This window comes from Pleurodeles waltl, chromosome 10, assembly GCF_031143425.1.
Source record: "Pleurodeles waltl isolate 20211129_DDA chromosome 10, aPleWal1.hap1.20221129, whole genome shotgun sequence".
NCBI classification, from domain to species: Eukaryota; Metazoa; Chordata; class Amphibia; order Caudata; family Salamandridae; genus Pleurodeles; species Pleurodeles waltl.
This window is the reverse complement of record NC_090449.1, coordinates 7,175,821-7,195,550: the sequence shown is the minus strand read 5'-3', so window position 1 is coordinate 7,195,550 and position 19,730 is coordinate 7,175,821. Positions and strand designations below refer to the sequence as shown.

The 19,730-nt window shown below is 48.9% G+C and overlaps 1 protein-coding gene across 10 annotated transcripts in view; it reads left to right on the top strand.

Annotated features, from left to right (window-relative positions):
- The window catches only part of HUWE1 (HECT, UBA and WWE domain containing E3 ubiquitin protein ligase 1), a 1,403,674-nt gene that overhangs the window by 1,311,605 nt on the left and 72,339 nt on the right, over nucleotides 1-19,730 (top strand). For 8 of the 10 annotated variants that reach the window (XM_069209338.1, XM_069209335.1, XM_069209339.1 and 5 more), the window contains 4 exons: nucleotides 4,552-4,784; nucleotides 5,761-5,888; nucleotides 6,824-6,920; nucleotides 7,121-7,276. In XM_069209338.1, the coding sequence (XP_069065439.1) occupies nucleotides 4,552-4,784; nucleotides 5,761-5,888; nucleotides 6,824-6,920; nucleotides 7,121-7,276 (614 nt within the window). The remainder of the gene's footprint in view (nucleotides 1-4,551; nucleotides 4,785-5,760; nucleotides 5,889-6,823; nucleotides 6,921-7,120; nucleotides 7,277-19,730) is intronic. The other 2 variants (XM_069209342.1, XM_069209334.1) reach the window with 1 other exon arrangement.

Sequence of the window (19,730 nt, the reverse complement as noted above, 5' to 3'; positions counted from 1 at the left end):
TCATACTTATACATGTGTGTATTTTATGTATGCTCCGGGGTCCCCGCACGAGGGCGGGAATATTCAATGTTTATGACTTTGAGGATACCCCTGGAAGAGAACTAGGATTTACAGGTAAGTAACTTATCCTTCTGGGATATCTATATGCCACACTTCACATGTAGTAATCGGGGGAGGGACCCTAAGAGCCAGTTGGCTAGTGACCGCCACCACCCCTGAGGAAATATTATGAGAGACCAAAGGACTGCCCTGCTGCACTAAGGACCCAACAAAGAAAGGCTGCACTGACATGGACTGCACCTGGTGGCTAGCAAAGGAAAAGTTACTGTCCTGCTTGGGCAGAGGTTGACTCCTGAGCCCGTCCGTAGCAAGAGACTTCAAGGATTAGTTGGCTGACCATCTGTTCTCCGCACAGGGTCACAACAGCTGAGGAAGCCTGCTGGGGGGAGTTGGAGACCCTTATTCATGGATCTCCGCTGCTCGCCTCCGTGCAACCCAAGGGAACAAGACCCGATATTCCAAAATGTGCAGCTGGGTTGCCCAGAAGACACGTTAACCACCAAAGAAGAAAACGGATGTTTGGGCATCTGGTAGCCCAGTTGCAACTGGACGTTTGGTAAGCTTGAGAGGACTTCATGGGACGTTGACTTCTGTGGGCAGGATTTTCCCCCTCACCAAGCCTGTGGGCCGAAGAGTTGACCACTACATAGAAGTCCATGGCAAGGAACACTGTAGGAAGTTGGCTCTGTATGTGCTATTTCAAAGTAAGGAATAGCATGCACAGAGTCCAAGGGTTCCCCTTAGAGGTAAAATAGTGGTAAAAATAGATAATACTAATGCTCTATTTTGTGGTAGTGTGGTCGAGCAGTAGGCTTATCCAAGGAGTAGTGTTAAGCATTTGTTGTACATACACATAGACAATAAATGAGGTACACACACTCAGAGACAAATCCAGCCAATAGGTTTTTATATAGAAAAATATCTTTTCTTAGTTTATTTTAAGAACCCCAGGTTCAAATTCTACATGTAATATCTCATTCGAAAGGTATTGCAGGTAAGTACTTTAGGAACTTCAAATCATCAAAATTGCATGTATACTTTTCAAGTTATTCGCAAATAGCTGTTTTAAAAGTGGACACTTAGTGCAATTTTCACAGTTCCTAGGGGAGGTAAGTATTTGTTAGGTTAACCAGGTAAGTAAGACACTTACAGGGCTTAGTTCTTGGTCCAAGGTAGCCCACCGTTGGGGGTTCAGAGCAACCCCAAAGTCACCACACCAGCAGCTCAGGGCCGGTCAGGTGCAGAGTTCCAAGTGGTGCCCAAAACACATAGGCTAGAATGGAGAGAAGGGGGTGCCCCGGTTCCGGTCTGCTTGCAGGTAAGTACCCGCGTCTTCGGAGGGCAGACCAGGGGGGTTTTGTAGGGCACCGGGGGGGACACAAGTCCACACAGAAATTTCACCCTCAGCAGCGCGGGGGCGGCCGGGTGCAGTGTCGAAACAAGCGTCGGGTTCGCAATGTTAGTCTATGAGAGATCTCGGGATCTCTTCAGCGCTGCAGGCAGGCAAGGGGGGGGTTCCTCGGGGAAACCTCCACTTGGGCAAGGGAGAGGGACTCCTGGGGGTCACTTCTCCAGTGAAAGTCCGGTCCTTCAGGTCCTGGGGGCTGCGGGTGCAGGGTCTCTCCCAGGCGTCGGGACTTTGGATTCAAAGAGTCGCGGTCAGGGGAAGCCTCGGGATTCCCTCTGCAGGCGGCGCTGTGGGGGCTCAGGGGGGACAGGTTTTGGTACTCACAGTATCAGAGTAGTCCTGGGGTCCCTCCTGAGGTGTTGGATCGCCACCAGCCGAGTCGGGGTCGCCGGGTGCAGTGTTGCAAGTCTCACGCTTCTTGCGGGGAGCTTGCAGGGTTCTTTGGAGCTGCTGGAAACAAAGTTGCAGCTTTTCTTGGAGCAGGTCCGCTGTCCTCGGGAGTTTCTTGTCTTTTCGAAGCGGGGGCAGTCCTCAGAGGATGTCGAGGTCGCTGGTCCCTTTGGAAGGCGTCGCTGGAGCAGGATCTTTGGAAGGCAGGAGACAGGCCGGTGAGTTTCTGGAGCCAAGGCAGTTGTCGTCTTCTGGTCTTCCGCTGCAGGGGTTTTCAGCTGGGCAGTCCTTCTTCTTGTAGTTGCAGGAATCTAATTTTCTAGGGTTCAGGGTAGCCCTTAAATACTAAATTTAAGGGCGTGTTTAGGTCTGGGGGGTTAGTGGCCAATGGCTACTAGCCCTGAGGGTGGGTACACCCTCTTTGTGCCTCCTCCCAAGGGGAGGGGGTCACAATCCTAACCCTATTGGGGGAATCCTCCATCTGCAAGATGGAGGATTTCTAAAAGTCAGAGTCACCTCAGCTCAGGACACCTTAGGGGCTGTCCTGACTGGCCAGTGACTCCTCCTTGCTGCTTTCTTTGTTCCCTCCAGCCTTGCCGCCAAAAGTGGGGGCCGTGGCCGGAGGGGGCGGGCAACTCCACTAAGCTGGAGTGCCCTGCTGGGCTGTGACAAAGGGGTGAGCCTTTGAGGCTCACCGCCAGGTGTCACAGCTCCTGCCTGGGGGAGGTGTTAGCATCTCCACCCAGTGCAGGCTTTGTTACTGGCCTCAGAGTGACAAAGGCACTCTCCCCATGGGGCCAGCAACATGTCTCTGGTGTGGCAGGCTGCTGGAACTAGTCAGCCTACACAGACAGTCGGTTAAGTTTCAGGGGGCACCTCTAAGGTGCCCTCTGTGGTGTATTTTACAATAAAATGTACACTGGCATCAGTGTGCATTTATTGTGCTGAGAAGTTTGATACCAAACTTCCCAGTTTTCAGTGTAGCCATTATGGTGCTGTGGAGTTCGTGTAAAACAGACTCCCAAACCATATACTCTTATGGCTACCCTGCACTTACAATGTCTAAGGTTTTGCTTAGACACTGTAGGGGCACAGTGCTCATGCACTGGTACCCTCACCTATGGTATAGTGCACCCTGCCTTAGGGCTGTAAGGCCTGCTAGAGGGGTGTCTTACCTATACTGCATAGGCAGTGAGAGGCTGGCATGGCACCCTGAGGGGAGTGCCATGTCGACTTACTCATTTTGTTCTCACCAGCACACACAGGCTTGTAAGCAGTGTGTCTGTGCTGAGTGAGGGGTCTCTAGGGTGGCATAATACATGCTACAGCCCTTAGAGACCTTCCCTGGCATCAGGGCCCTTGGTACCAGAGGTACCAGTTACAAGGGACTTATCTGGATGCCAGGGTGTGCCAATTGTGGAAACAATGGTACATTTTAGGTGAAAGAACACTGGTGCTGGGGCCTGGTTAGCAGGGTCCCAGCACACTTCTCAGTCAAGTCAGCATCAGTATCAGGCAAAAAGTGGGGGGTAACTGCAACAGGGAGCCATTTCTTTACAAACACTGTCGCTGGAACTGGACTGAAGACTGCTTTTCTTGACGAGCTAACTGTTTTCGTAGACCTTTCTGCCGAAGTTGATCGCTTAAAGTAACTCTAAGTAACTGTATTGATACTTAAAGTTTTTCTTAAAGTTTTTTAGTGTCAAATTTGTTGACTTTTGTGGTTTAGTAAAATGTGCTGATTTACTTCACCTTGTAAAATCTGTATCTCTGGAATCCTCTGGTGGGTCGTTTTCCTTTTAGTGTCAATAATATACAAATCTAAGCTATTTTTGTAGTTGAGTGAAGAGTTTCAGAAACAAAACCTGACTGGTCCAAAAGGGTTGGTAGTGTATTACACAGTGAGGCAACACAAAGACCCCATATAATGCACCCCATTTCATCACAACCAACATTTGTTCTCACATGGTAGCTATTGGGTTGCTGAGCTTGGACTCCAGTGAATAGCACTATAGAACATTTTCTCTTGTTGCTTTTAACTTTCTGGTCAGAAAATGGGTTTATCTATGCTTCTTTCTGGCCAACAAAACTTAGTTTTTTTCTAATATTAATTCAGTTGTCTACTCTTTGATTTCCCTGTTTGTGCATTTAATTCTTCATTACACCTACATTATTATTATCTTCACGCCACTGCTCTTGTTTTCTCTTTGTTGGCTGTCTTTTTTTTATTATTTTTTTTATTGTGTTTTTCTGTTTGTGTGTGTGTGTGTGTGTGTGTGTGTGTGTGTGTGTGTGTGTGTGTGACCCTTATCCCTTCAACTTCTGACCTTTTATCCAACTCTCCGCCCTCCTGCCTTTTTCAGCATTCAGAAACCCGAGAAATCAATCTCATCCATTACTCTGCTGCTTTATATTCCTCTCCTGCTATCTTATCCTTTTGTATTTCTTTTAAAAAATTCACCTTCCCATGATATTACTCTTTGGTACTTTTCAATTTCCTTGATGGTTATTTACTGTAGCATTCTGATTATTCTACCTTATTCAATTTTTGTACTGATAAATTGGCTTTTGATGAATACTTTGTGTGCATACGTAATGAGTTAAATTCAACTGTTGTAAAGGTAAATACGTTTTCCCTCAGGTGAGTGTGTTATGCCCTTGAGTCCTAGGCCAGGTGTGAGTTAAAATGTCAGGTTTGTGCATGTCTCCCCTATGCGTTCCAGGTTTGACGTCGCTGAGAATGTGGTGATCGTGGCCTCGCAGAAAAGGCCACTAGGTGGCCGGGAGCTGCAGCTGCCTTCCATGTCCATGCTGACGTCCAAGACATCCACTCAGAAGTTCTTCCTAAGGGTGCTGCAGGTGATCATCCAGCTTCGAGATGATACACGGCGTGCCAACAAGAAGGCAAAACAGACTGGCAGGCTAGGTATGTTAATCTAAGCCTTGTTGTAGGTACAGAATTGAAATCTGTCCTCGACACATCAAGGATGCCTCGAGCTACTTTGTGTTCCCAGTAACAGTATCATCCTTTGCTTGTTCCATTTCCTTTGTCTTTCTTTATTGCATTAGATTAATATAGTTCCCTCCTTCTCCCAACCCCACCCTATAGACACACATCCTTCTGACCAAGAGTGATGTCCTAAGGCAGCCTCTCTCTGTTGCAGCCACATGATTCCTTGGCTCTGGGCAGTGCGCTTAGTGCACAGCGCTCACTCCTGCATGACAATGTTCACTCTTTCTCCTAAAAATGAAACCTGTTTCATGGTTGCCCTTAGATTTACGCTTTCCCTCCCACATGTGTGTGCTCTTTCCTTGGTACGCTATGAATGTCTCCCTTCCACAGACACCTGCTTTCTCTTACTCCAGATTACCTATCAGTATGGCTGTCACCAGCACAGCCTGTGGCTTTTCCTTGTGGTCATACCAGCCTCTTTGGCTGTAGGTAAATTCCACAGGTCTGCTTTCCCTTCCCTCATATACATATATTGCCTCCTGAACCCTGAGCAAAGCCTCTCTTTTTGGCATTATGGAACTCCTTGTGTTTACAAGGCTCCCACGTGCTCGGACACTCATCCCAAATTAATTTGTATTCCTCTTTATCCTGGTTCAATTACGTGCCTTAGATCCCCAGAAACTAGACTTTGACAGTGACTCAACAGTAAATGATGGGCACCAAGCCTCCAGTAGAGAGATGGCCACCCCTGCAGTGCAGGGGCCGCGTTGTGCCCCTGTACTTTGGCATTCATATATTTTAAAGGTGTTCAAAGAACAAAATAGAAAATCCATGACTCCAAGAATATTTAGCTCTCAACAGCTACTACTTTAAGAAAAGAAAAAAAAAGTCTGCCACTAACTGGAGTTTTCCTGGCAAAATATATTCTCATACTCTTTCTCTTTCTCAGGTGCTTCCAGTCTGGGCTCGGCTAGCAGCATCCAAGCAGCTGTGCGGCAGCTGGAGGCTGAAGCTGATGCCATTATACAAATGGTACGTGAGGGTCAAAGGGCGCGGAGACAACAGCAAACAGCAACGGTTAGCATGATGCCTGTGGCGCTTGCAGGCCATCCATTATTTTTATTTTGGCTTTTCTGTTCTCGTCCCTTCATGCTACCCATTTCTTTCCTGCGTAGACCGCTTTGTGAGTCTTTTGCTCTTTTGTCTGCATGTGTCTGGGATCTTTGTCTGTGAGATTGAGCTGGTGCCTCTGTGGATATACCATATTAATATGGCAGTTGTAATACAGTGTTGCCTTGTCAAAGCGCAAGTTCCGTGGCCTCACTAAACGTGCTTTTAGATAAAGCGCATGCTCTTACCAACCTGTGCAGAGTGCCCTACCTGCCATGTCTGTGTTAACTGGCCTTGCAGATGTGGTGCACAAATGGTCTTGTTTGTGTTGATGTGGAAACAAAAAAAAGCAAGCTAAAGGTCTCGGTCTCTCCATCTGTAATTCTTCTTGGTGTCTTTTACCTTCTGTCCACAATCTTCTCGAAGAGGGATGTTGTTCAAGTATAAACAGTCATTTTCTTTCGTACAAGGAGCGTACCTTCCTGTCAGCACGCATACATGCAGGCCCACCTCTGGATTTTAAATAATTTAGTGCTGAAAGGTAATTTTCTGCATCCTTTCATAGGTTGACCCACCACTTCTCTCTGCTCTATATGCCACAGTTTGTGTTTTATTGCATATAGCATGGAACAGTTGTACAGCTCACTGTGGGTTCCATTTGCCGTTCCTCAGCGTAACACGTGCAGTGGGCCTAGCCTGCCCTCTTGCTGACCATCATCCTATTCATCTTAGCTCAGCCTGACTAATCATAGGAAAGTGAGAGCCTGAATAGCTTTGTGTTTTTCTATTTGTATGTTTGTAGTTTTTAATTCCATTTTCTTTTCATGGTTTGTTAAATTAGTATTCTTTCAGTAACCATACAAGCATCCTCTCATCTCTCTATAAAACTGTCTCTTATTCAGTCGGAGCCCAGTCAAGCAGAAGTTTCTACTAGGCGGGACGAGTCCCCCATGGATGTGGACCAGCCCTCTCCAGCAGCCCAGGAAACCCCGTCTGTCGGTCAGTATTCAGTGCTGCTCTGTTGTACATTAATGGTATTGAGCAGGGGTTGGACAGGAGTTGTAGCATTTAATCACACATAGCTTGTTAGATGAGCTGCTACAAGCACTAACCACAAAAGACACAATGAGGTGGTTTCAATAATGTCAGTAGGGTGGCAGGATCGCATGCCTATTGCTGGTTTTCTTTTTGTCCTCTAGTTGCTGAAGGATCTCAACCAGTAGAAGCAGAGAAGGAGGAGCGCTTGCCAGAGCTTCCATTGTTGAGTGAGCAGCTGAGCCTAGATGAGCTGTGGGACATGCTAGGCGAGTGCCTGAAGGAACTGGAGGAGTCACACGACCAGCACGCAGTTCTAGGTAGGTCTAACCGCCAACGTTAATGTAGTCTGTAGGGTCTTATTAAGCTGTACTGTGGCTGCTGTGATGAGACTTGTAGGGAAGAGGCTCTCGGGAGGGCATGACTCATTAGTTATTCACTGATTACTTCTTAAGGGATGGTAAGTGGTGTAGAAGATGGCCTGTCTTGGGAGGAGACTGTTTTTGGAGAGAGGTGTGTTCCGTGTAGCTTTCAAGTTGTTTCCATGCCCTTGTCTAAGTTGGAAGGATGAGAATTCTCGCTGTCTTATCGTAATATGTACTTCTTATGGCAACACCTTCCTACAGATCTCTCATCAATGTCTCCAGGCAGCAGACTGGCACCAGAGTTTTTTATGCCAGTTGTGGGTCCAGTGATGTAGATATCACAGACATAATTGACTTTGAGGGTCCAAGAATTCAGTTCGAGCATTTGACATCAAGTGTGTGTTTTTGTTTTTTTTGTTTTTTTGTTTTGTTTATTATTTTGTGTGCCACTGTCTGCATCATACGATAGAACAATGTAAAACTCTTCCCGATGGCTCTAACTGCAGATTTCTCACCTTTAGAACATACCCAGATGCCAGACTTGTATCTCTCGATGGCGTTGTGTGGCTCCATGTCAACTTCGCTCCACCTCGGAAGGGACAGCTTGGACTGCATATAGATGCCACCCAAGTGTGCTGACGTCGCTTTCTTTCTTTACTTGCCTTTGAACACCAGTCCGGAGCTAGATCCTATGTGTAACTCAGAGTGGATGAGTTTTTTCTTCTCAAATTATATCCACTGTGGGAACATGTTCCCTCTCAAAACTATAGGGTTTAAGCTTTGTAGGAACTGTCTCAAACTGATATCTGTGACAGATGCCCATGAGGGGTCTCTGGTGTTTAGGGTCAGTTCATGACTCCAAATCATGCGAGAGGTGTCCCCTGATGTACCCAAAGGTGATTTGGGAACGCAAAGCCAAGCTGTATGTCCCTGAGCAATGCAGGAATTCACATGATGGCCGTTCTTGCTCAAAGTCAAGGACACTGACCCATTCTCTAGTCCAGTCCTATGACAGGTTGTCATCACTATCCAGGTCTTCAGCAAGTCATAATGTAAAAAGAAGTCCAAGCAGGCCTCCCTACTCTCCATCTGAGAATTCCTGCAGATGGCAAGGTGTGCCCTGCTGTCTTACTCCTGGTCCCCTATTGAGAAGCCAGTTCTGAAGCGGATTCCAATGCGCCTGGAATTTCAGGGACCATGTGTGGTGCCGCAATAAATTGAGGTGTTTAAGGAGGCCATGCTCTACATCTTTGGCAGTCTTTTGGTGTCATCTGTATCTCCTAGATTAGCTTTGGGTTCAGCTTTGACTCTGGAGCAACTCCATGCCCAACCTGTTCTTGACCTTGAGAAGCTGTGTTTTGGCTCAGTTCCTACATATCCAGCCCCCCAAACTCTATAAATCTGAGCCTTTTCCAAGCTCTATGTGCGTGAGGTGGGTTGTAAGCATTTTCATTTTGCCGTGCTCACTTTCGGCCTCACCTGTGCCTCTCCAGTACTGACAAAGGGGTGCTGATCGTGGTTGCAGCTCTGAGCCGGTCAGGTGCAGAGGTCAAAGTGGTGCCCAAAACGCATAGGCTTCAATTTAGAAGGGGGTGCCCCGGTTCCAGTCTGCCAGCAGGTAAGTACCCGCGTCTTCGGAGGGCAGACCAGGGGGGTTTTGTAGGGCACCGGGGGTTACACAAGTCAGCACAAAAAGTACACCCTCAGCGGCACGGGGGTGGCCGGGTGCAGTTTGCAAACAGGCGTCGGGTTTGCAGTGTAGTTCAATGGGAGACCCAGGGGTCTCTTCAGTGATGCGGGGGGGGGGGCTCCTCGGGGTAGCCACCACCTGGGCAAGGGAGAGGGCCACTTGGGGGTCGCTCCTGCACTGGAGGTCGGGTCCTTCAGGTCCTGGGGGCTGCGGGTGCAGTGTCCTTACCAGGCGTCAGGTTCTTAGAAGCCGGCAGTTGCGGTCAGGGGGAGCCCCTGGATTCCCTCTGCAGGCGTCACGGGGGGGTGTTGGGGGGGGGGGGGGTTCAGGGGGGTCAACTGTGGCTACTCACAGGGTCGCAGTCGCCAGGGAGTCCTCCCTGTAGTGTTGCTTCTTTGCAGGTCGAACCGGGGGCGTCGGGTGCAGAGTGGAAAGTCTCACGCTTCCGGCGGGAAACGTGCAGTCCTTTAAAAGTTGTTTCTTTGTTGCAAAGTTGTTTCTTATTTGGAGCAGAGCTGCTGTCCTCTGGAGTTCTTGGTCCTTTTAGATGCAGGGTAGTCCTCTGAGGCTTCAGAGGTCGCTGGACCCTGGGGAACGCATCGCTGGAGCAGTTCTTTTGAAGTGGGGAGACAGGCCGGTAGAGCTGGGGTCAATGCAGTTGGTGTCTCCGTCTTCTCTGCAGGTTTTTCAGCTCAGCAGTCCTTATTCGTCTTAGGTTGCAGGAATCTAGTTTCCTAGGTTCTGGGGTGCCCCTAAATACTGAATTTAGGGGTGTAAGGAAATGCCTCCTTGGCATGGTTACCCCCTGACTTTTTGCCTTTGCTGATGCTATGTTTTTATTTGAAAGTGTGCTGAGGCCTACTAACCAGGCCCCAGCACCAGTGTTCTTTCCCTAACCTGTACTTTTGTTTACACAATTGGCACACCCTGGCATCCAGATAAGTCCCTTGTAACTGGTACCCCTGGTACCAAGGGCCCTGATGCCAGGGAAGGTCTCTAAGGGCTGCAGCATATCTTATGCCACCCTGGGGACCCCTCACTCAGCACAGACACACTGCTTGCCAGCTTGTGTGTGCTGGTGAGGACAAAGCGAGTAAGTCGACATGGCACTCCCCTCGGGGTGCCATGCCAACCTCACACTGCCTATGCAGTATAGATAAGTCACCCCTCTAGCAGGCCTTACAGCCCTAAGGCAGGGTGCACTATACCATAGGTGAGGGCACCAGTGCCATGAGCACTGTGCCCCTACAGTGTCTAAGCAAAACCTTAGACATTGTAAGTGCAGGGTAGCCATAAGAGTATATGGTCCGGGAGTCTATCAAACACGAACTCCACAGCACCATAATGGCTACACTGAAAACTGGGAAGTTTGGTATCAAACCTCTCAGCACAATAAATGCACACTGATGCCAGTGTACATTTTATTGTAAAATACACCCCAGAGGGCACCTTAGAGGTGCCCCCTGAAACCTTAACCAACTACCCGTGTAGGCTGACTGGTTTTAGCAGCCTGCCACACTCGAGACATGTTGCTGGCCACATGGGGGGAGAGTGCCTTTGTCACTCTGTGGCTAGTAACAAAGCCTGCACTGGGTGGAGATGCTGATCACCTCCCCCTTGCAGGAGCTGTAACACCTGGCTGTGAGCCTCAAAGGCTCACCCCCTTTGTTACAGCACCACAGGGCACTCCAGCTAGTGGAGTTGCCCGCCCCCTCCGGCCACGCCACCACTTTTGGCGGTAAGGACGGAGGAGATAATGAGAAAAACAAGGAGGAGTCAATGACCAGTCAGGACAGCCCCTAAGGCAACCTGAGCTGAAGTGACTCTGACTTTTAGGAATACTCCATCTTGCAGATGGAGGATCCCCCCCCCCAATAGGGATAGGAATGTGACCCCCTCCCCTTGGGAGGAGGCACAAAGAGGGTGTAGCCACCCTCAGGGCTAGTAGCCATTGGCTACTGCCCTCCCTGACCTAAACACACCCCTAAATTCTGTATTTAGGGGCTCCCCTGAACCTAGGAACTCAGATTCCTGCAACCTAAGAAGAAGAGGACTGCTAATCTGAAAAACCCTGCAGAGAAGACGGAGACACCAACTGCTTTGGCCCCAGTTCTTCCGGCCTGTCTCCCCCCTTCTGAAGAAACTGCTCCAGCGACGCTTTCCCCAGGACCAGCGACCTCTGAATCCTCAGAGGACTGCCATGCTCCAGAAGGACCAAGAAACTCCAGAGAACAGCGGCCCTGTTCACCAAAGACTGCAACTTTGTTTCCAAAGAAGCAACTTCAAGACAACTCCGTTTCCCGCCGGAAGCGTGAGACTTTGCAACTCTGCACCCGACGCCCCCGGCTCGACTTGTGGAGAAACAACACTTCAGGGAGGACTCCCTGGCGACTACGAGACCGTGAGTTGGCAGAGTTGCCCCCCCCGAGCCCCCACAGCGACGCCTGCAGAGGGAATCCCGAGGCTCCCCCTGACCGCGACTGCCTGACTCCCAGATCCCGACGCCTGGAAAAGACTCTGCACCCGCAGCCCCCAGGACCTGAAAGGACTTTCTGTGCTAACTTGTGTACCCCCCGGTGCCCTACAAAACCCCCCTGGTCTGCCCTCCGAAGACGCGGGTACTTACCTGCTGGCAGACTGAAACCGGGGCACCCCCTTCTCCATTGAAGCCTATGTGTTTTGGGCACCACTTTGAACTCTGCACCTGACCGGCCCTGAGCTGCTGGTGTGGTAACTTTGGGGTTGCTCTGAACCCCCAACGGTGGGCTACCTTGGACCCAAACTTGAATCCCGTAGGTGGTTTACTTACCTACAAAAACTAACAAATACTTACCTCCCCCAGGAACTGTTGAAAATTGCACTAAGTGTCTAGTTTTAAAATAGCTATATGTGTTTTATGTAAAAAGTATATATGCTATTGTGATTATTCAAAGTTCCTAAAGTACTTACCTGCAATACCTTTCGTTTGAGATATTACATGTAAAATTTGAACCTGTGGTTCTTAAAATAAACTAAGAAAAGATATTTTTCTATACAAAAACCTATTGGCCTGGAATTGTCTGAGTGTGTGTTCCTCATTTATTGCCTGTGTGTGTACAACAAATGCTTAACACTACTTCTTTGATAAGCCTACTGCTCGACCACACTACCACAAAAATAGAGCCTTAGTATTCTCTTTTTGCCACTATCTTACCTCTAAGGGGAACCCTTGGACTCTGCATACTATTCCTTACTTTGAAATAGCACATACAGAGCCAACTTCCTACAAGGGGTGTGTTTAGGTCTGGGAGGGCAGTAGCCAATGGCTACTCTCCTTGAGGGTGGCTACACCCTCTTTGTGCCTCCTCCCTAAGGGGAGGGGGGCACATCCCTATTCCTATTGGGGGAATCCTCCAAAATCAAGATGGAGGATTTCTAAAGGCAGGGGTCACCTCAGCTCAGGACACCTTAGGGGCTGTCCTGACTGGTGGTTGACTCCTCCTTGTTTTTCTCATTATCTCTCCTGGACTTGCCGCCAAAAGTGGGGGCTGTATCCAGGGGGTGGGCATCTCCACCAGCTGGAGTGCCCTAGGGCATTGTAACACGAAGCCTGAGCCTTTGATGCTCACTGCTAGGTGTTACAGTTCCTGCAGGGGGGAGGTGTGAAGCACCTCCACCCAGAGCAGGCTTTGTTTCTGTCCTCAGAGAGCACAAAGGCTCTCACCACATGGGGTCAGAAACTCGTCTCTCAGCAGCAGGCTGGCACAGACCAGTCAGTCCTGCACTGAACAATTGAGTAAAATACAGGGGGCATCTCTAAGATGCCCTCTGTGTGCATTTTTTTATAAATCCAACACTGGCATCAGTGTGGGTTTATTATTCTGAGAAGTTTGATACCAAACTTCCCAGTATTCAGTGTAGCCATTATGGTGCTGTGGAGTTCGTTTTTGACAAACTCCCAGACCATATACTCTTATGGCTACCCTGCACTTACAATGTCTAAGGTTTTGCTTAGACACTGTAGGGGCATAGTGCTCATGCACCTATGCCCTCACCTGTGGTATAGTGCACCCTGCCTTAGGGCTGTAAGGCCTGCTAGAGGGGTGACTTACCTATGCCATAGGCAGTGTGAGGTTGGCATGGCACCCTGAGGGGAGTGCCATGTCGACTTAGTCATTTTCTCCCCACCAGCACACACAAGCTGGCAAGCAGTGTGTCTGTGCTGAGTGAGGGGTCCCTAGGGTGGCATAAGACATGCTGCAGCCCTTAGAGACCTTCCCTGGCATCAGGGCCCTGGATGCCAGGGTTGTGCCAATTGTGGGGACAATGGTACATTTTAGGTGAAAGAACACTGGTGCTGGGGCCAGGTTAGCAGGGTCCCAGCACACTTCTCAGTCAAGTCAGCATCAGTAGCAGGCAAAAAGTGGGGGGTAATTGCAACAGGGAGCCATTTCCTTACAGCTGGTGTTCACGATCAACGTGCCAAAATCACACCTCACTCATACAGTACATTTTCAGGCCTTCCCTCTGGATGAACCAGTCCAGATTTTTAGGCTATGATCTGGCACAGGGAGTTGCAAGCAGGCCTTAGCAGCACAGTATTGGGGTATAATTCAGACATGTTTGATACCAAACATGCCCACGTTGGAGTTACAGTTATGTAGCTGGACACAGGACCTGTGTCCAGTACACTGGTAAAATTGCTTTCCCACACTCACGAAGTCCAGGAAAATGGAGCTGGAGTTTGTAGGAGCACCTCTGCTCATGCAAGGGTGCCCTCACACACAGGTACTTGCAACCTGCCCTTTGGGCTAGGAGGGCCTGCCATAGGGGTGACTTATAGTGGCCTGGTGCAGTGACCTATGGTGTATAAAGGTGCATGCACCCTTTCACTCAGGCTGCAGTGGCAGGCCTGCAGAACACTTTGGATGGGCTCCCCATGGGTGGCATAATACATGCTGCAGCCCAATGCGGATCCCCTGGTACCCCAATGCCCTGGGTACCTGTGCGCCATATACTAGGGACTTGCATGGGGGCACCAGTATGCCATATGCGAGGTGAAAATGGTACAAGTTAGAAGGGAGAGAGCATAATCACTGGGGTCCTGGTTAGCAGGATCCCAGTGAACACAGTCACATACTGACAACAGAAAGAAAATGGGGGTAACCATGCCAAGAAGAAGGCACATTCCTAGACTTACCAACAAAATTTAGGGGAGAGAAGACTGACACTGGGGTCATGGTTAGCAGGATCCCAGTGAACTTCAAACAAAAAAACACTGACACCAGACAGAATGTAGAGGTAACCATGTCAGAAAGCTCCTACTTTCCTATACATGGGACTGCTCCTGTCAGTGCCTATCCTGTCCCAAGTTCTGAAGAAAACCAGACCAAAGACATCCTAGTGGCTCCAGACTGGGCTGGAGAGTGTGGTACCCTGCATCTGTCCACTGAAGAGGCTGGTGCGTGCAACAGCAAAGTAGGGTCTTTCCCCAGACCTGTGCACCATGCACCTCCAATCCTAAACCTTGAGAAGTGGCAGCTGACTGCACTCAATCTACTTCCCGAAGTAGTGCTTTGCCTTGCTGGAAGTCAGGTGGCCTTCTACAGTATCTGTTTTTGCTGAATGCTGGTACGAGGTTTATGACTTGATGTGGCACATGTAAGATGTTTCAAGGTAAACTATTGAATGTTACTGTTTGTTCTGCCTTTGGCCCAGCAAGACGTTTAGTGGGCACTGTTAAAAGCCTTTGTAGATTTACCGGACCAACCATCTTTGTTCACATCACCTGTTGTGATGCCTTTTCTCAAAGTTTTGGTCCAAATGTAACTTCATAACATTTCTGTGTAGCCACAGTGGGGACCCATTGTGCCCCTTTTGAGGGATTTCACAGCCGTTCCCTATGTCTCTTGACCCTGATGATTTTTTCTCATTGCAATCACTTTAGATAGTCCCAGGAGTGAGCTTTCAAGCTCCAGCCACCATACACCAACACCTTTTTTGAAAGTGTCGCTGAGGACTAGTGCAGACTTTATACCATTAATGGACTCTTTCGCATCGGACAACCCATCAGTCTTCGTATGTTCTTTGTCCCATCTCCTCCCGCGAAGGAGGTATGACTCCATTGTTTGGACCCCAAAATAGTGCTCAGCCTGGACATCAATCATACTAAAGACCATCGGGTGGATGGTCAGTTCTTGCTGGGGTCCTCCAGGACAAAGAAAGTTAAGGCAGTGCAGAAAGTGACTGTTCGATGGCATGTGTAGCTGGAGATACACATTATTTGCATAAGCTTGCCATCTAGTGTTGGTTTCAGAGCAATGCAACTTGTTTTTATTTGAAGAAAGTTTTCAAGTCACGGGATGGAGTGACTCCTCTCGTTAATTCTACGCATGGGCATCGAGTCCCTTGTTAGATTGTTTTTCTCCACCGTCTGGTTCAGATGTGTGTTCCTCCTGCTCAGGTTCTTTCCGTCCTTCTATCATCGTTGGTATTGTTCCTGAATGCGTATTCCTTAATATTCAGCTCTCAGTTCCTTTTTCTACACTCTGAATCAATTTTTTTTCGAGCCTTTAGAGGAGAGAAAGGCCCATTCGGGCCCTCCTTGGGCCTACCTCTTCTACGTGGTATCGAACATTGCAGCCCTGACGGAATGTACTCCATTCCGATTCTACCCTCGATGCCATTCAAAGTTTCCACACACCAACCAACACAGGTGTGTAATTTGTGTCTTTTACCAGACCGCAACGACCAGACCTGTGAAGCGTGCCATTCTTTTCGGTAGAAGAAGACGCTTAGAGACTGAAGGACTCGTTGAATGGAAATGTCGTCTCGTGAATGGAAATGTCGTCTCGACAGACAGAAGATACACTGGACATCTTTGGAGATGAGCACGCACAAGAAGATTTGGAACAAGAGGGGGTCTTCGTTCAAGATTGAGACTCTGATGTGTAGTCAGGCATTGAGAGTCAACCATTACAACCAGCACAAACTGTAAGTAAAATGCCCCCTTTCCCATCAAATAAAACAAGAGTGGTCCACCATTGCCTTCCAGATATGGTCGGAGCCAAGAAACTTATTCGGATGCCCCGCATACCAGCTCAGCCCCGAAAAAAACCCAAAGAGAAGTCTTCAGCATCGACCTCTAGTACCTCCATTTCGGCACCGACAAAACAAAAACTATATGGTGCTTCGGTACCAACCACTTCAGCACTGACAAACAGGCAGCTGTGATTTAGGCACCGAATATTTTCTATCCAAAAAAACCTTCGGAACTGAAAAAATATCAAAAGATTTTCAGTGACTCTGGACAGTCTATAACATACCCTACATCACAGGTGGAACCAATTTTGGAAGTTATGGACGCTAGGCAGCACCAACTTCAAATTCAGCAAGGAACAGGGCGGATTATAACATCACCTCTGACACCTCTAAAGAGGAAATTAACTTTTGAAGAAAGTATTGATTTCTCTGCACCTCCAAGGAAGACTACCAAAAAAAAAAGACTTCTTCTCATACTTATACATCTCCACCTTTACCTACTTTTCCACAACATACTCCACCAACATCTCCCACTCTTTTAGGGTTCACACCACCTAGTGGGTCGCAGGATATAGAGGATGCATTAGAAGAACAAGACCCATGGGATGAGTACGATCTGGATTCTATTACACCAAATGATCTGGATCTTTACCCAGCTAGGCCTCCACCCCCTGAGGATTCCACATCATCCCAACAAGTTGGACTCTGTGCATACCATTCCTTACTTTGAAATAGTGCATACAGAGCCAACTTCCTACGGGCATCTACTGCACGAAAAAGAGCTAATAGCCAATCAACAGGAAAGAGACCTCCTCCTGACAAGGAAAATAAAAAACTAGATGCGGCGGGGAAGAGAGTGGCAGCTCAAGCAGCCAATCACTGGTGAATCGCTAATGCTCAGGCTTTTCTTTCCATATATGACTGACCTCACTGGGATGCTATGGAAGAACTTTTACAATACCTACCAGGAGAACCTGTTAATAGAGGGTTAGAGATTGTAAATGAGGGACAAACAATATCCAATAACTCCATTAGATGTGCACTTGATGCTGCTGATACAGCAGCACCTAGTATTAATACAAGTGTCATCATAAAAGGTCATGCATGGCTTAGATGTTCAGGCTTCAAACAGGAAGTACAACAGGCTGTTCTAAATATGCCCTTTGATAAGGAGAACTTATTTGGTCCACAAGTGGACACCACACTTGAAGGACAATCAAACTGCCTGAGCTATGGGAGCTTTAGAAGCTAGCACACATAGGAGTAATTTTCATTGTGCAGGGTTAAGCAGAGAATTTAGGTCATCATTTCAAGAACAAGCTACAAATCAAACTAAACCCAGCTCTCAGTACACCAGAGGTTACTTTAGAGGATCATATAGAGGAAACTAATAGAGGTAGAGGAAACCATCTACATCTAGAGGTTCCTCATCAGTCACTAAACAATGACTTATCAGACACAACACTAAAACACATCACTCCTGTAGGGGTAAGATCTCTCCCTTCTAACTTGGTAATTTGTACCATTTTCACCCCACATTTGGCATACTGGTGCCCCATGCAAGTCCCTAGTATATGGGACACAGGTACCATGGGCATTGGGGTAGCAGCGGATCCCCATGGGCTGCAGCATGTATTATGCCACCCATGGGGAGCCCGTGCAAAGAGTTCAGCAGGCCTGCCATTGCAGCCTGCGTGAAAGGGTGCATTCACCCTTTTTTTTTTTTACCTTAGGTCACTGCACCAGGTCACTGTAAGTCACCCCTATGACAGGTCCTCCTAACCCAGAAGGCAGGGTGCGAGTACCTGTTGGTGGGGGCACCTCTGCACTAGCAGAGGTGCCCCCACAAACTACAGTTCCATTTTCATGGACTTCGTGAGTGCGAGGATGCCATTTTATGCGTGTACTGGACATAGGTCACTACCTATGTCCAGCTGCATAATGGTAAATCCTAACCTAGGCGAGTACTTAACATGTCGGAGTCATACCCCAATACTGTTGCTAGTATTTGAAGCATGATTCCATGCACTCTGGGGGATCCTTAGATGACCCCCAGCATTGCTCCTACCAGTCATCCAGGGTTTTCCGGGCAGCCCAGCTGCTGTCACCACTCAGACACGTTTCTGCCCTCCTGCTGCTTGAACAGCTCAATCCCAGGAAGTCAGAGCAAAGGATTTCCTTTGGGAGAGGAGGGCAACACCCTCTCTCTAGGTAAATAGGTGCTACATGGCTCCGGAGGGATAGCCTTCCCAAGCCACTGGTATGCTTTAAAGGGCACACACCAGTCTACACTGGTTCAGTGGGACCTCCAGTCCCTGTTCTGGCGTGAAAACTGGACAATGGAAAGTGGAGTGACCACTTCCACCCCAATCACCACCCCAGGGGTGGTGCCCAAAGGGTCCCTGTGTTCTGCCATCTTGAATCCAAGGTTGGCAGGGACCTCTGGGAACATCTGAGTTGCCAGCCAGCAAACGCCAGAGTACCTTCCTGATAGGTGGTCACCTGGCTAGGTGACCAATCCCTCCTTTCAGGGCTATTTAGGTTCTCTCTCTTGGATGGGTCCTCAGACTTGCTTGCAAGATTCCAGCAGGTCTCCTCTGCAACCTTACATCAACTTCTAGCCACTGGAACCGTGACTGGACCCTCCAGGAACCGACAATCTGCGTCCACGAAGAAGTCTCTTCCTGCAACATTGTTTCCACAGCTCTTTCCAGGTTTTGCAATATTTCTCCAGCTGTGCATCCTCTGAGGACAACAAGTCTTCAGCCTGCATGAGAAGGAGAAGTTATCTCCCTTGGAGTGACGGAGTCACTCCCTTGTATCTGCAGGCACCTACTGCAACGACAACCAGCTGCATGGATCTCCTCTCATCCTGAGCTGGGTGGATCCTGCATCACGTCTCTTGCAGCTGCCAAGGCGTGTTTGCATCCCCTCCAAGGGATCTTCAGGCAACGTGTAGCTCCAGTCCCAAGCACCCATTGCTGCGACGCACAACCCTCTGCGTGGTCCTCCTGCGGTGTGGGACCCTTCTTCTGTCATGCTGCATGGGCTCTTCTGCGACTCCTGTGTCCCCATCCTGTGGGACTCCTGTGGGTGCTGCCTTTGCTTCTGTGTGCTCTGTGTCGCTGAGGGTCACCGCCGACTCCTCCTCCTGGGTTGAGTCCTCCTTTGCCTTGCTGGTCCCTGGCAGCTCCACTTTTCACCAACCACAACATTTGACTTTGCCAAGGCTTGTTGGTGGAATTTCTGCACCAGTACCCGACTGCAATTCTTCCGGCGTGGGACGTAGTCTGCATCCCTCAGGAACTCTTTACCGACTCCAGAGCTGCAGTGCTGACCACCTTCAGTTCACCGTTGACCACCTCCTGCATCCAGAGCTGGCTGGGTAGTAGCTCCTACCCCTCCTGGACTCCTCTGTGACTTCTGGACTTGGTCCTCTTCTTCCACAGGTCTTCCTCTTCAGGGATCCACCGCTGGTTTCTTCCAGCCTTGTCTGGGTGTTGCATTTTCTTCATTTCCTTCCTTTTGGGTGGTTTGGGGAAAATCCACCAACTTACTCCTTTTCTCCTGGTCGCTAGGGGGCACTGTGGTACTTACCTTTGGGGTTTCCTAGTACCACCAGCTCCCCTCTACACATTCCACTTACCTAGGTGGGGGTCCTGTGATCGCATTCCGTTTTTTGTAGTATATGGTTTAGGA